Source organism: Pleurodeles waltl, chromosome 9, assembly GCF_031143425.1.
Source record: "Pleurodeles waltl isolate 20211129_DDA chromosome 9, aPleWal1.hap1.20221129, whole genome shotgun sequence".
NCBI lineage: Eukaryota > Metazoa > Chordata > Amphibia > Caudata > Salamandridae > Pleurodeles > Pleurodeles waltl.
The window spans coordinates 159,380,249-159,395,360 of NC_090448.1; the positions used below are offsets into that span (position 1 = coordinate 159,380,249).

At 45.3% G+C, this 15,112-nt stretch overlaps 1 protein-coding gene across 6 annotated transcripts in view; it reads left to right on the plus strand.

Annotated features, from left to right (window-relative positions):
- The window catches only part of SLMAP (sarcolemma associated protein), a 793,819-nt gene that overhangs the window by 512,046 nt on the left and 266,661 nt on the right, over positions 1-15,112 (plus strand). For 4 of the 6 annotated variants that reach the window (XM_069206475.1, XM_069206474.1, XM_069206479.1 and 1 more), the window contains one exon: positions 5,416-5,475. The exons of the other annotated variants lie outside the window; for them this stretch is intronic. In XM_069206475.1, the coding sequence (XP_069062576.1) occupies positions 5,416-5,475 (60 nt within the window). The remainder of the gene's footprint in view (positions 1-5,415; positions 5,476-15,112) is intronic. 6 annotated transcript variants of the gene reach the window in all.

Genomic DNA, 15,112 nt, shown 5'->3' on the forward strand with positions numbered 1-15,112 from the left:
CATATAAAGCAATAGCCAGTGTGTCTTGAAAAGTCGATAACCACGGCCACTCTTGAATTGTTTCAGGCCTTTATTAAACAAGCACAACCGTAATGAAAAACTCGAAGGAAAAGTGCAACCAACGGTGCTCAACTAAAATGGGCCATGCGGCTACTTAACAGACAGAGAACAAAGCATTGGAGAGTGTTCCTTCCTTGTGTTACATGGCGTGAAAGTGAGGCGCCATGTTGAAACCCCTTAAATACTCTCGTCTGTGAAATAAATCATGTGACATCATATACTTACTTGGCAGCCATCTTTCAAGCCATGTATCCCACATTATCTTCAATAGTGCTATCATATCCACATTTCAAACCAATCTTTCGATACATCTTGATGTATTTTCAGAACCTAAGTACTGGGTTAAAAAAATCATTCCTTCCATCTAAATGCGTTATTTACGATTGCGTGAATATTAGGCAAATCAAATGTTATATTCACCAAATTAGTTGGCTGCTGTATTGAACTTATTCAGTAAATCAGCCCCAGTTCCTTTGAGGAACTTGTCCACGCCAGGGTGTTAACACTTCGTGTTGAAAAGTATAAGTCTTTTCCCAATGACATGTCCTACATCAGGGAGTCATGTAATACAAGACTCTCTCGTTGTCCATGCAGCATACAAGTGGTCTTCCACTCAAGAGAGGAAAGGCCGGATGCTGCCAGTAAGAGGGTGCCAGTAGGAGCAACTACCCATTAGAGGATAGCTCTTTCTATCAGCCTTCTTTCTCTCTCTATACGACATGGCTCAGTGGGGCAAAGATGCAAGAGCTAGTCTAGTATCTCTCATACGAGTTCAAACAGAGAATACCAATATCTTCCTCAGGCAACATGGCTGGCTCCGTATCTCAAGCTTTAAGCCAGAAGTCCAGCAACATTTTCTCAACCTGTCCTGCAATCGCAGTTCATCTTTTGGCCATAGGTTTATCAGATGTTAGGGAAAAAAACAAAAGGGATACGTCCCCACAGAAGCCATGGTTACTCTTTAAACTCTATCACTTAAGGGCTCCTTTCGGAGACAGCACTACAGGGCATGCTCCAAAGTGGCTTCACAAGAACCTACCCCTCATACAAGAAGCTGTAGCTCGGTTAGCATCCGCAGACTGCATGAGGATACACCATAGGTGCAAATTGGGGCAACAGTAACACAGGCCTCGGCAAAGAAGGACCTGGAAAGGGGAAATTGATTACCCTTTTCAACCCTGATCATACAACATCTGTTGAGGGAGACTGAGGGTTTCTTCCCTGCTGAATCACAACGGCTACTGCCTAGAACTTCACACCACCTCACAGCATCCCACTCTCCTGTTACACCCTGAGCCATCTCACCCTTCTGCCGGAAGAGGTACAAGTGCTTCTCCTAAAAGTGACTATAGAGCCAGTGCCCCCCTATGGCGGGGCAAGGGCTTTACTCACTTTACTTCCTCAACCCCAATAAGGACGGCTCCCTCAGGCCCATCCTTTACTTCAGGCCCCTGAATCACTACATTCTTTCCAACACTTCCGTATTGAAACACAGCAGGATGTCATCCCTTTGCTTCATCAGGGCGATTGCATGACTGAGTTAGACCTTAAGGGCGCCTGCTTCCACATCCATCCCGCCCACCGGTGCTATTTCTGCTTCATAGAGGTGGCTATCATTATAATGTCAAGGTACTCCCCTTTGGTTTTGCCACTGAGCCATTCACCTGAAGAAGGGGCAGCATCCACTTATTCCCATCGCTCGATGATTGGCTGTTCAAGAGCGCAGGCAATCAATCACCAGTGCTTACTCGAAACCCTGGCTACCATCTCACTCTTGCACCACCTTAAGTTCGCAATAAATCTCACAAAATCACATCTACAATCCCTTCAAGTACAGCCCTTTCTAGGGGTGGTACTAAACTCTGGCCCCAGAAGGTGTTGATCTTACAGCATCTCTTAATTCTTTTTCAGTCAACTCTTAGTCCGAACTTTTATGCATGTACTGGGCATGATGGCTTCCTTAATCACCATAGTACTCCATGCCTGGCTCCAAGTGTGCCAGCTATAACAGTACCTCTTGGCTCAGTAGTCACAAGAAGATTATCAAGAGGAAATCTAGTGTTGCTATATACCAGTACCCATTGCTCTCAGCAGTGGTAGAGCAGTGACAGTACTAATCCAAGCAGACAGCATGACAGCCATGCACTATGTCTAGAAACAGGGTGGTACTCATTCTCTCCCCCTGGCCTAAAGGAGATATCATTGGGCACTCAGCCGCCACATTCATCTCATGGCAGAATACTTTCTCTGGTGGACAGCAACCTGGTCATCCTGCTCAGCACAAGTTGGAATTCCGTCTGAAAGTCCATTGATATTACTTTCAGTGCTGAGGCACTCTACAGACAGAACTAACTATTCATCTCCCTTGAAAATGTAAAATGCCCAATCTTTGCTTCCAGGTAACCAGAACCACAGTCTATGGGCAGTGCACTACAGAGGAACGTTTCAGGCATCTTTGCTTAAGCTTTTCTGCCTCTTGCGGTCCTTCTATTTGTAGTCCAGAAGATGTTTTAAAACTCTCTAACCCTCATCCTTGTAGGCCCCACCTGGGCCAGACAGGTCTGGTACTCAGCACTCATCGAGATGTCAGCCCCCATGGGAAGCTCCTCAATACGACAGACCTTCTCACCAGAAGTCAGATGCGGCATCCAGACCCCAGAGTAGTTACACTAGTGATTTGACACCTGAAGTACTAGGGTTGGGTTACCTATGTCTTCCACAAGAATGTATGGACAACTTACAAAAGTCTTGCAGGCCTACTATATGAGTCAGCTGTGCAGCAAAGTGGAAATGTGTCAATTTTTGGAATCTCAAAACACATGGATCCTGTAAAACCTATGTGTTGTGTGCCTTGGTGACACACAGATGTCGAGTGACGACCTGGTATAAATGACAGGACTACTTATTAGTGGTTACTGGCATTTGTTGCCAAACCTCCGGCCCCTTTTATTACCCAGCTCCTATGTCAGGAGCATACCAAATAGGCAAAACGCCAAAAGGGGAGAGCACCGGACGGCACTCAAGAGTTTTCTCCCAGCCAGTGGTCTCTCCCATAACTTAACACTACGGTCTAGGATATTTTATGTTACTTTCTTCACCTGCAAAAGTCGAGCAGCACCTACACTTCTGTACTGCTCTAATTAGCAGCCATAGCGGTTTACATGAAAAACAAGAAACACTCCTCCTTTTCCTCCTACCAGTATTTAAAGCCTTCATGGATGGTTTGAAGAATAATCCTCCCAGAGTCCGCTGCGCACTCCTCTAGAACCTAGGTATACTTCTCACAAGACTCATGGGAAACCCTTTTGAGCTATTGCATCTTGCCCTCACCAGAACAGTTCCAGGAAGGAAGCTTTCTTGTGGCCGTAACACCTTACACATTTTAGTGAGCTACAAGCCCTCACACTACAAAAACCCTTAATTCAGGTTCATAAAGATAGTGTTATTCAGACCCAAATCCAAAATTCCTTCCCACAGTGGTTTCCCCATTTCACCTCAGTCACACCATAGAGCTGACAATCTTTTTCCCTCAGCCAGACTTGGAAGCAGAAAGAGCCCTTCGCACTCTAGACGGCATACAGACTCTCAGGTACTACATTAACAAGATCAAGCCCTTTCACAAAATTGAAAAGTTGTACTTAGCCTTTGCTAAACCACATGAGGAACGGCCCAACTCCAAAGCAGGTGGATGGTAAAAGGCATCCAAACTTGCTGTGATAAGGCTAAAAGAGCTCTCCCTCTTAACCCGGGGGCACACTCTACAAACAAGGAGGTAGTTACCCTAGGTTTTTCAGACAATATTCCGTTAGCTGACATGTGCATGCAGCTACTTGACAAAGCCACATACAATCACTAAACAATTATTTTGTGGGTATTTTAGCCAGGCAACAGGTAATAGTTGTCCAAATGGTCCCTGATACACTATTTCAGACATCGGCATCATCCACACGCTAGCTACCTAAAAAGCTGCTGCTATACAGTCAATGCAGAGCATGTGTTGGTACAGCACCACAAACTGTGAACGGAAAATGTTACTTACTCCATAAGCATCAATTCATAGTGTGTAGTGCTGCTGTGGATTCACAAGCCCCCACCCTCCTCATTGGAAGTGTATGACTGCTCAGAAATCTTGTCTTTACTGAATAACTTCCTTTTCCAACGCACATGTCCATGATACTTTCATTACTCACCTTTCCATACCACACTCGCTCGCTGTGCGGGAAACAATCTAACATACAATTGGTGCCCATGTGCCTTGCCAACTAAAGGAGGAGTCGCAGTGCAGCTGAAAGACATGAAATAATATCTCCAAAGAAAAACAACTTTCAAACATTCCGGCCAACTCCAGGTGGCAACAGTATATAGAGTATGTGAATCACCACATGTTAAGAATAGATTGTTATAGAGTAGATTACATTTGCCTTACTTTGATTTACGCAGCAATCCGTAGAGAGACTGCTGTGCACATTGACAGGATGCTAGTAGATGCAATCCTGAACAACTGTGCCCATGACTGTTCAAACTCCCCAAGAAACAGTTCTTTTAAGTTGGCGTTGCCTAAGAAAGAAGAGGTAAGTTGTAGTGGGTTACTTGCTGGTATCCCTAATGTTTTTCTCTGAGCTGCACACTCAGGGCAGCAGTTTCTGCCACTCAAAATTACTGCTTTCCAGCCATTTCTTAAATAGAGGAGTGGATATCTTTTCCCAGAGTATTCCAGGACTGGGGTAGGAATGCTAAATAAGTCTTCTGGAATATTTTGGGGAAAGTTGCTCTTTCCCCAAATATTTTAAGACTGGAGTTAGAACAGTAATTTTTGCATTCCACTGACCTCCATGCACACTGCTGCCCTGAGAAAACTTGAAGGAGCTTACTTCCTCTTCAAATAATATTGTCATGATTATCTAGCCTCAACCTTTGAAGTGTTTTTTCACAAAGGAATTTTACAGCTATTGAGGCAGTAGCTGGAGATGGCAAATGAACCATACCAATTAGACTTGTTTTGCACTTATCAAGCTTTCCTAACATATGAGGCATTTTTTTTTAACATTCTCAGCTCTGTCTATGGCTTACTTTCAGCTTAAACCCACACAAATGGATTCAAACATTTTATGGAACCATTGTGTCCATTTGATTCTCTGTTACAGTCTTAGAAATGGTGTCCTCTGTAAGTGTCTTTGTGAAATGTAATTAACTATAATTAAAGTGTTCATGTTAACTGAAGAATCTGTGGGCCAGGATTTCAACAGTGCAAAACTTTATTAAGTGCTCTAAAGTTGACAGCTTGAAGACCATTACACTCTGCTCTCTCCTCCATTTATTATGTTGCACATGTTAACCATTTACGTTATGTTCTAGACGGTCAAATGGATGAACAGGACTTGAATGAACCTCTGAATAAAATATCGCATGTAAAAGGTAAATATGTTGTAGATATAATACTTTTTCAAGTCGATATAAATAGTTACCATTTTCAGTGCAACAAGGAAGGGTATATTTTGTAATGGCGCTTCAACTCCTTGCATGTACCATAGCACAATTGCCCTGAAAGAGATGCCCTGCTCCCAACGACATATGTATCTCTACCATATACCCCAGTAGGGGCATAATTTACTTCCTGTGAAGTCATTGGGGAGAACATCTATATGTCCCCAGCGTGTTCATCAAGGTTATGACGGTGACATTACTCTGTGCTTTGCTAATCAGTACATCTCCCTCCTTAAATAGGTGACTAATTGGTAGAGGCATTTTCTTGGAGTTGGTATGACAACGCCTAGAATTGACAGTTTCCCTTTTGTGGATTTGGGGAGCAGTATAAGTCCTCCCTAGTAAAATAAAAATTCTACAAATTCAGGCCCAAAATCCCTTTTTTACACATGACCGGTATCCCAAGCAGCCATCTCGTTCCTGCACCTTTAGGAACCAGTGACTTTTTGCTTCTTTCTGGTGCTGTGTATGCATGTTGTTTTTTTTGTTGTTGTTTTTTAAAAAGGCATCTGCAGTGGGTTCTTCAACAGCAATTGATATATTTTCAAACCACCTCAAGGATCTGCATCATATTTCACATCCCCTGATTTAGACAGTTTAGTTATGGGCATCCCCAAAAAACATTTTTGTATGAGAGTCTCTTTTGGCACTGTTGTCTTGGATGACAACGCAGTTGGATGCTTCTGGATGCTTCCCTTCTAGGATGGGTGCTCACCGGGGTGAGTTGGATATTAATGCTTTGAATATCAAATTCATATAAATTCCTTGGATATTTGTGCTATACATCAGATTTTTAACCCCGTTCTTTCAAGATCGGTGGGCACGATGTACAGGTGTTGGCAAACAACATCACCAGGTTGTTGTGTGTAGAAAAACAAGAGGTGTCTGGTCATAGGTATTGTGAAGTAATAGAAGCTAAATCTCAGATACAGGGGCATATATAATGCAATTCAGTTGTTAATGGCTCATCTGCTGGGAAGTCTGAATGTGAAAGTCAACTGATTGAGCAGAATCTTCCCTAAACTATGAATTAGGTTTGAGGCGCATGAGAGTGGCATGAAAACAATTTTCCTACACAGGTGAGGGCAGGTGAAAGACTTTTGTTTGGAAAATCAGCACCCCGACGTGGCAGTTGTTCTGCTCTTGAGAGAGCTGGTCCTAGTCCATTGGAGACAAGTTGACTCTGGACTTCCTTATGGGTTCCTTGTCAGTCCCCTTATTAAAAGGGTTGCTGCGAAGGTAGTACTGTGCCTGGAATGGAGTGAGTAGCAAGAAAAGGGCAGTTTGCAGTGTTCCTAGCTGAGAGAGGTTTGAATGTGGGTAGTTGTTTGCTGACATTCCTCCTGATTGTCTAGCTCTGTTTAGGCTTAGGTTCTTTGAAGAATTACAGAATAAATCTCCTATCCCCCTACCAGGTACTCCAGCATAACTTCAAAGTGATTCTGACTCTACAGAGTGCACTGAGGTTTAAATTCTTGTCCCCCTTACCTTTTTGATGTGAGAAACTGCCTTTTTAGTATTGGCCTGGGCAAGATAGGTGGGTGAATTACAAACCCTGTTGACTTTCATCTTTCAGTGTCATCAAAGGATATGATGATCACACAAGTTAAACCTTTGGTCCAAATTGATGTTGTCTGCTCTGGGTTGCTTCCCTGAATCTGCCATAAGGTGTCAGACTGGATCTTGAAATCCTTAACAGCACTGTTAGATTGCCAGTACTTGTTGGTGGCACACAACGTTGAGACTGGAGTCGCATGCATGCCAGAAGGAATATTGAGTATCTAGCGCTTTTTGAATTCTTGACTAGATACAGTAGTTTTAGTTATCTTGCAAGCGTCATGCACCAAAAAAATCATAAATAAAATATTTCTGTGTATACACACATGGAGGGTCTTAGAGACAACCCTCTTCCATCCATAGGCCTATTAAATTGTCATTCCTATTTTGCTTTTGTCCAACATTGCATAAAGTATGGGGCAAGGCCACTTCAGCCACTGGCTCTCTTCCACTACAAATGACAGCATTTTGGCTGATCACATGTTGCACAACAATGCCAAGCATTTGGGTTAATCTCTCCTTTCATTTTCTGATTAATATGTATATTGTTGGAAAGTTTTTTTTATTGGTAGGGGCAGGTAACTACGTACACCTAGCAATAGGCCACCAACCCCCACTTACATCCAGTTAGGTCTCAATAAATTAAACTCAGCTCAACCCTTGGTAGCTTGGCAATGAGCAACACGGCTTAACTTAGGAGACAAGTGTGTAAAGCATTTAAGACTCACAAGACAGTAAATAAGTAAAACACAAAATAAATCCAACACCAATTTATAAAACTAGTTTATATCTTTAAAATTACTCCAAAATGATTAAAATCAGATAAGGGTAACTGGAGATAAGAATTGTTAAAGGATTAATGTTTTCTAGTGCATAGAAGCAACTAGCGCTCCAAGGGTTAAAGAAGGTCACAGTAGAGAGGGACAAAGTCCAGAGTGCAGGCCACCCACGAGGTAACACCTATTTTCATAAGTGTTTCTTGATTCAGGAAAGTGTTCCAGAGCACCAGCCAAGGGTTCAGGGGCTCTGGTTTGCCTCCCGGAGTCTGGGACTACAACTACCACAGTGCACCTCTTCAACTTCTGCAATTGCTCCAAACATCTCCAAACTTCTCGATCTTCTTCCAGAGGCCCTTTTTGGGTCCTTGAAGTGTCCACAACTAGATCCAAGGTTCTAGATGCTCTGAGTTTCTCCTTGGGAGTTGGGACTACAATTCCCAGAATGCAGCTGGTCAGAATCCTCAAATGGCCACTGGACACTGGGCAGCTGGGCTCTGCTTGCAGGACTTGATGCAGGGGACTCTGGGCAGATTCATTGTACCTGTAGCAAACAGGGACTCCCTTCTTGAAGTAGTAGAAGACAGGCAGAGTCCTTTTACTGGTGAAGCCCAAGTGTGCAGCTGGTGCAGTCCTTCAGAGTGCAGTGTCCAGGTGCGCGTCAGGGGTCCAGCAGGGCAGTCTTTCTTTATCTGATTTTCTTCCTTGTAGGGATCTGGGTTGTGGGTGCAGCTCTGCCATATTTATCCTTGCTCCAGGGTGGAAAACAGGGGGGTGCCGGATATCCAATCACAGGCAGGCTACTTCCCTCTTTGATGACCACTTCCTGGGAAGTGTGTCAAATCAATCCCAGGGAGCAACATTCTTCAAAAATCCAACATGGCTGAAAGTGATTTTTGGAGGTGAGATCTGGCTGAGCTCGCCTACTGTTGTGGCTCAGAATCCTAAACACACCACTCTCCTGATCTAATCAAGAGGGCACCTAATTGTCTGGGGTTGCAGGATGTGAGGGAGGTGCTGAACTTCTCTAAATGTCCTCCTTATTGCCTTTGAAGACCAGGTTGGCTGCTCTCCCCCCCCTTCCTGATTCACCTTCTGCTGAGGCAGAGCTGCTCCTCCTGGCACATCCTTTGTGTTCAGCCCAGACCACTTCACACCTCATCAATGCAGCCTGGCCAGGCTGGCTAATCAGAGAAGAGCACTACAGAGCTGAAGTTGGCAACTTTCAGGTAGAGTTTTAAAACTCTTTACCTGAACTAGTTATATTAAATCCAACAATTGTAAGTTGTGGGATTTATTCTAACAACCAATTTGATACCAAACTCCGTGTGTCTGACACTTAAGGGAACTTTATTAATTCAAATAAAGTCTCTCCATTTTAGCCTATGAAGGCCAGTCACAACAGTGAGGGAAAAACAAATTTGTCTGTTTTTACCGCGCCAGGGCTTATAAAACGATTTTTTTAAGGTCCTTGCTTATAGTTACATGGCCCCCAATTCTAGGGGCACATAGGGCACACCTCCTTAGGGGTGACCTATATGTAGAAATAAGGTAGTTTAAGACTTTGAAAGTATTTTAATCACAAAGTCAAATTTGTATATTATTTTAGTTTAAAAGCAGCCAGCAAGGCAGGGCTACCTGTAAAATGACACTGTGCACTTCAGAAGGGCATCTATGGGCGCACTACCTATGTTGGGGTTCCATAACCCTACATGCCCTACCATATACTAGGGACGTATAGGTAGATTGATACTGCCGATTATAATTAGCCTAATTTGCATATCCACTTTACACAGAGCACTTGCCCTGGGACCGGTAAGCAGTACCGCGGGCACAGCCAAGAGTAAGTAACCACCAGTATCTGTCTCCAAAGAGTTATGGGGTGACCAGGGCAAGAAGGAGGATTTTCCTACACTGCTCCCTCTCACTCCCCCCCCCCCCCCCCCCCCCCCCGACCCACTGATGAAACGTGATGGGGACTAACCTACACCCTGTTAGTACTCATCCGCTTAGTGGAAAAATCTGGAAAGGCCATCTGCGTTGGCATGGGCAGTCACAGGTCTATATTCCACTGTGAAGTCCATCCCCTGTAGGGAAATGGCCCACCTTAACAGTTTTGGGTTCTCCATACTCATCTGCATTAACCATCTGAGAGGTCTGTGATCAGTTTGAACACGGAAGTGAGTGCCAAAGAGGTATGGCCACAACTTCTTCAGGGACCAGACCACTGCAAAGGCCTCCTTCTCAATGGCACTCCATCTTTTCTCTCTGGGGAGTAGTCTCCTGCTGATGAAGGAAACTGGCTGATCCTGGCCCTCTTCATTAACTTGTGCTAACACTGCACCAATCCCTTCCTCTGAAGCATCTGTTTGCATTATAAACTCTTTGATATAGTCAGGGGCCAGTAACATGGGTGCTGAACACATAGCCTGTTTCAGAGTGTCAAAGGCTTTTTGACACTCTGGGGTCCAAATGACTTTCTTGGGCTGTTTCTTTGAGGTGAGTTCTGTCAAAGGAGCCACTATGGTCCCATAATTCTCAACAAACCTCCTGTAGTACCCAGTCAGGCTAAGAAAGGCCCGGACCTGAATCTGGGTTTTAGGAGCCTCCCAATCCAGGATGGTCTGGATCTTGGGCTGGAGACACTGTACATGTTCTCTACCAACAAGGTGGCCCAGGTACACCACTGAACTCTGCTCTATCTGGCACTTGCTTGCCTTGATAGTCAGGCCTGCTTGGAGCAGGGTCTGAAGCACTTCCTTCAAGTGGACCAGATGGGGTCCCTCCATGTGAAACTGAATACAACTATATTGTTCAGATAAGCTGCACTGAAAGATTCCAACCCAGACAGGACTTTGTTCACCAACTGTTGGAAGATGGCAAGAGCATTTTTCAGGCCAAAGGGCATCAATTTGAACTGAAAGTAGCCCTCTGGAGTGGGGAAATGTTGACCTTTCTTTAGCTCCTGCACTTAAGGCAATCTCCAGTATCCTGAGGTCAGGTCAGATGTACTCAGAAACTTGGCAGGCCCCATCCTATCTATGAGCTCATCAGCTCTAGGGATGGGGTGCGCATCAGTCTTGATGACTGCATTTAGACCTCTGTAGCCTACACATAATCTTAATTCCTTTTTCCCACCTTGGGGATTGGGTACCAGTACCACTGGACTGGCCCAAGGGCTATCAGAGGGCTCAGTTACCTTGACATCCAACATCTTAGCCACCTCAGCTTTGATGTTGGCCTTGACCTGGTCAGACTGCCTCTACAGCTTGTTCTTGACAGGTAAGCTGTCACCATTGTCAATATCATGGGCGCACAAATTGGTGACTCCATGGGTCAAAACAGATCAGCAAACTGTTCCAAAACCTGTCTGCAGTATTTTTGCTGCGGGCTGTCAACTTGGGAGAGTACCACTTCCTCCACTGACCAATCCTGTACATTTGTGGAAATGAGGTCTGGCAGGGATCCACTCCCATCCTCCTTCCCTTCATCAGTAACCATAAACATGGTCATGTCTGCCCTATCCTAGTGGGGTTTTAGTCTGTTTACATGCAGGATCCTATGAGGATTCCTGGGGGTGCCAAGGTCTACCAGGTAGGTGACCTCACCCTTCTTTTCCAAAATTGGATAGGACCCAGTCCATTTGGCCTGAAGTGCCCTGGGAGCCAAAGCCTCCAAAACCCACACCAGCTGACCTGGGTGATACTCCGACATGCTAGTCTTCTGGTCATGCCAGAGCTTCATGAGCTTTTGGCTGGCCTCCAGTTTGCAGCTTGCCTTCTTTATATACTCAACCATGCGTGACCGCAGGCCCAGCACATAATCTAGCACATTCTACTTGATCTCTTTGAGAGGCTTCTCCCAAGAGACTCTCACCAAGCACAATGGGCCTCTTACAGGATGCCCAAACAGTAACTCAAAGGGGCTGAATCTAACCTCTTTTGTGGCACCTCCCTGTATGCAAACAGGCATGGGAGGAGAACATCCCATCCCCTCCTGAGTTTGTCAGAAAAACCCATAATTATGCCCTTCAGAGTCTTGTTAAATCTTTCTACCATACCATTGGTCTGGCGATTATAGAGGGTGGTGAATTTATATGTAACACCACACTCATCCCATATTGCTTTCAGATAGTTTTACATAAAATGTGTGTCCATATCTGAGACCACCTATTATGAGAATCTCACTCAATCTCAGTACTCACCAAGTAGGGCCCTAGCCATTGTGGGAGCAGTGACTGTTCTGAGGGGTATTGCCTCAAGGTACCTGGTGGCATGGTCCACAACCACCAAAATGTACCCGTTACCTGAGGCAGTTGGTGGGTCTAGGGGACCAACAATGTCAATCCCCACCCTCTCAAAGGGAGTCCCAATCACTGGCAGTGGTATCAAGGGAGCCTTTGGCTTGCCCCCTGCCTTGGCACTGGCCTGGCAGGTGACACAGGAGCTGCAAAACTCCTTGACTTTCTCTGACATGTGGGGCCAATAGAAATAGTTAACTATCCTGTTTCAGGTCTTGTTCTGCCCTAGATGTCCAGCTAAGGGATTGTAATGGCTTATTGTCAGGAGGAACTCTTTATACTTCAGGGGGACCACCACCACTCTCCTGGTTGCCCCTGGTTTGGGGTCCTTTGCCTCTGTGTAGAAAACTCCATCCTCCCAATAAACCTTGTGGGTCCCACAGGTATCCCCTTGTTCTTGCCTGGCAGCAGTCTGCCTCAGGCCCTCAAGAGTGGGACACTCTTTGTCCCTGGCACAATTCACCACTGGTGGACCCACCTCAGGCAGAGCTTGCATGGGAAGGCGTCCTCCCTCAGAGGTCAGATCCTCCCCCTCTGGTTTGGATTACTCCTGAATCTCTGTACTTGGTGGGGCTGGCAAGCCAGTCCCAGTGCCCTTTCTCTTCTTGTTGGAGGCTTGGCCCATTGTTCTAGGGCCAAGTGTCCAGCACTTCCCTGTTGTGCTGCCTATGACCTTGTAACAGCACACATCCATCTATGGAGGTCCATCATCTGTGCATTGACCCCTCTTTCCACGTCTGACCATTCAGATGCTTCCAGATCATTTCCCAGCAGACATTCTATTGAGAGAGCAAGAGCTACTTCTACCTTCTTAGGGCCAGTCACACCTCCCCATTCCAGGCTCACCATGGCCATGGGATGGTATTTGGTTCTGCTGTCTGTAAAAGTTACTTGGTGGAAGACACCAGGTCAAACCTGCTCTGGAGAAACCAGCTTTTCTGTGACCATGGTCACACTGGCTCCTGTGTCTCTCAGAGCTTCCACCTCAGTCCCATTGACTTTAGGCCTCTGCCTATACCTCTCCACGCTAGGAGGTAAGGTGGCCATAGCTGCAATGTTCTCCCACCCATGGACACTAAGGTGACCTCTGATTTACCCTGATCCCAGCCCTGGGCCAACCTTAACCCCCATACCTACACTAGCAATCCCATGGGACTGCCCACCGGTGGGGGGCTTCTTGAAGCAGATAGCATCCCCTCTTTGGTGTCCAGGTTGAGACTCAAAACAGTTGCCAGCCTTAGCAACCTCCTGAAACTTTCCTGCTTTAACAGGATCATAATTCTTCTGCTGGTACCGCTTCCCCTTAAAAGTGGCATGACGCAGGCTCACCTACCCTGAGAAGGTTTTGGGGACTCTTGTGAGGACTCTTTAGGCTTTTTATAATCTTTCCCTTGGTTCTTGCCCTTAGAAAAACCATTTTCTCCCTTATTCTGGTCACCCCTAGAGGTTTTTGGTTAACCCTAGATCTTAAACAGTCATCTGCCGCCTCGCCCAGCTCTCTGGGGTTGGTCAACTTAGAGTCAACTAGATACTGGTAGAGCTTCTCTTGGGCACAATTAGTCAGAAGGTGCTCCCTCATAATCAAATTACAAAGCCCCTCAATGGTACTTACCTTGTTGCTCTGTGTCCAGCCCTCTAGTGCCTTAACTGAGATGTCCACAAAATCAACTCAGGACTGGGTAACTGTCTTCTGGGTGTCCCTAAACTTAATCCCATATTGTTCTGGGGTCAGACCAAACTATTTAGTTAAGCACCTCTTCATACTAGGGTATGAATCTGCCTCCTCCCCATTTAAGGTCAGAAGCCTATCCTTCCCAGAGCTGGGGACCAACTCCCATAGGAGTGAACCCCAGCATTGAGGCTTAACTCCTCATCTCAAAGACTCCCAGCCATTTATCTATGTTATCCCAGTCTACATAGACACGAACCACCCCCTTTGGTAGTCAGGGAGACAAAACTCTTCACCCATGGACTTCTCAGCTTCTCGGTCACTGCCACCATCTCTTCCCTAGCCCACTTTCTCTTTTCCCGGGCAAGCTTCTCTGCCTCCAAAGCTATATATGCTAGCTGGGCCTCCAGCTCTCTTCCTCTAAGGGACAGGTTCTCTCCTTCTGAATGGAACCCCTTCCCCCAACTAGCTTTTGGTATGTCCCCTGTAACTGTGTTTATTGAGGACCGGTATTCCTCATCCTCACCAAGTCTCAGGTATCCTCCCTCACCTGAGTGGTTGGAGCTGGCATCGTCCCCTACTTCTTCCTCCCCTGGCGCTTCCTCTGTGCCTACTTCTTGGGTCTCACCCCAGGCTGCCAGGGATTTAAACAAAAATGTTAGTAGCTGCTGGCAACACCCTCTCAGTACCCAACCCCCTAAACTGGACTGCTGTCATCTGAGTAGGCTAGCCAAATCAACCTCCGTTGTTGCCTACCTAGTTTTGGGTCAAATACTTTTTGCAAAAATTGTAATCAAGAATTTAGAAAAATCACAAAAATGCAATAATTGAAATTAGTCCAAATTAAAAAACAATTTTTGCATTAGGGCAATTTAAAGGATTTTTAATTTCCTTTACTTAAAACTGTAGTGTGATACTTAACACTCAAGTACTGGATCCCACCACTGCGCACCAAAAATGTTGGAAAGTGGATTATTCGTAAGGGCAGGTAAGTACCTACACTTGGCCACTAACCCCCACAAGGTTCAGTTAGGTCTCAATAAATTAACCCCGGCTCAACCCTTGGTAGCTTGGCAAAGAGTGACGAGGCTTAACTTAGTAGACAAAGTGTGTAAACAGTCAAGTATCACAAAACAGTAATTAAGTAAAACGCAGGAAACAGTTTAAAAATCCAAAACCAATTAATAAAAATAGGAAATATGTTTTGCTTTAATTTGACACCAAAACAAATAAAATCGGATATGGGGAACCGGAGATGCGAATTAA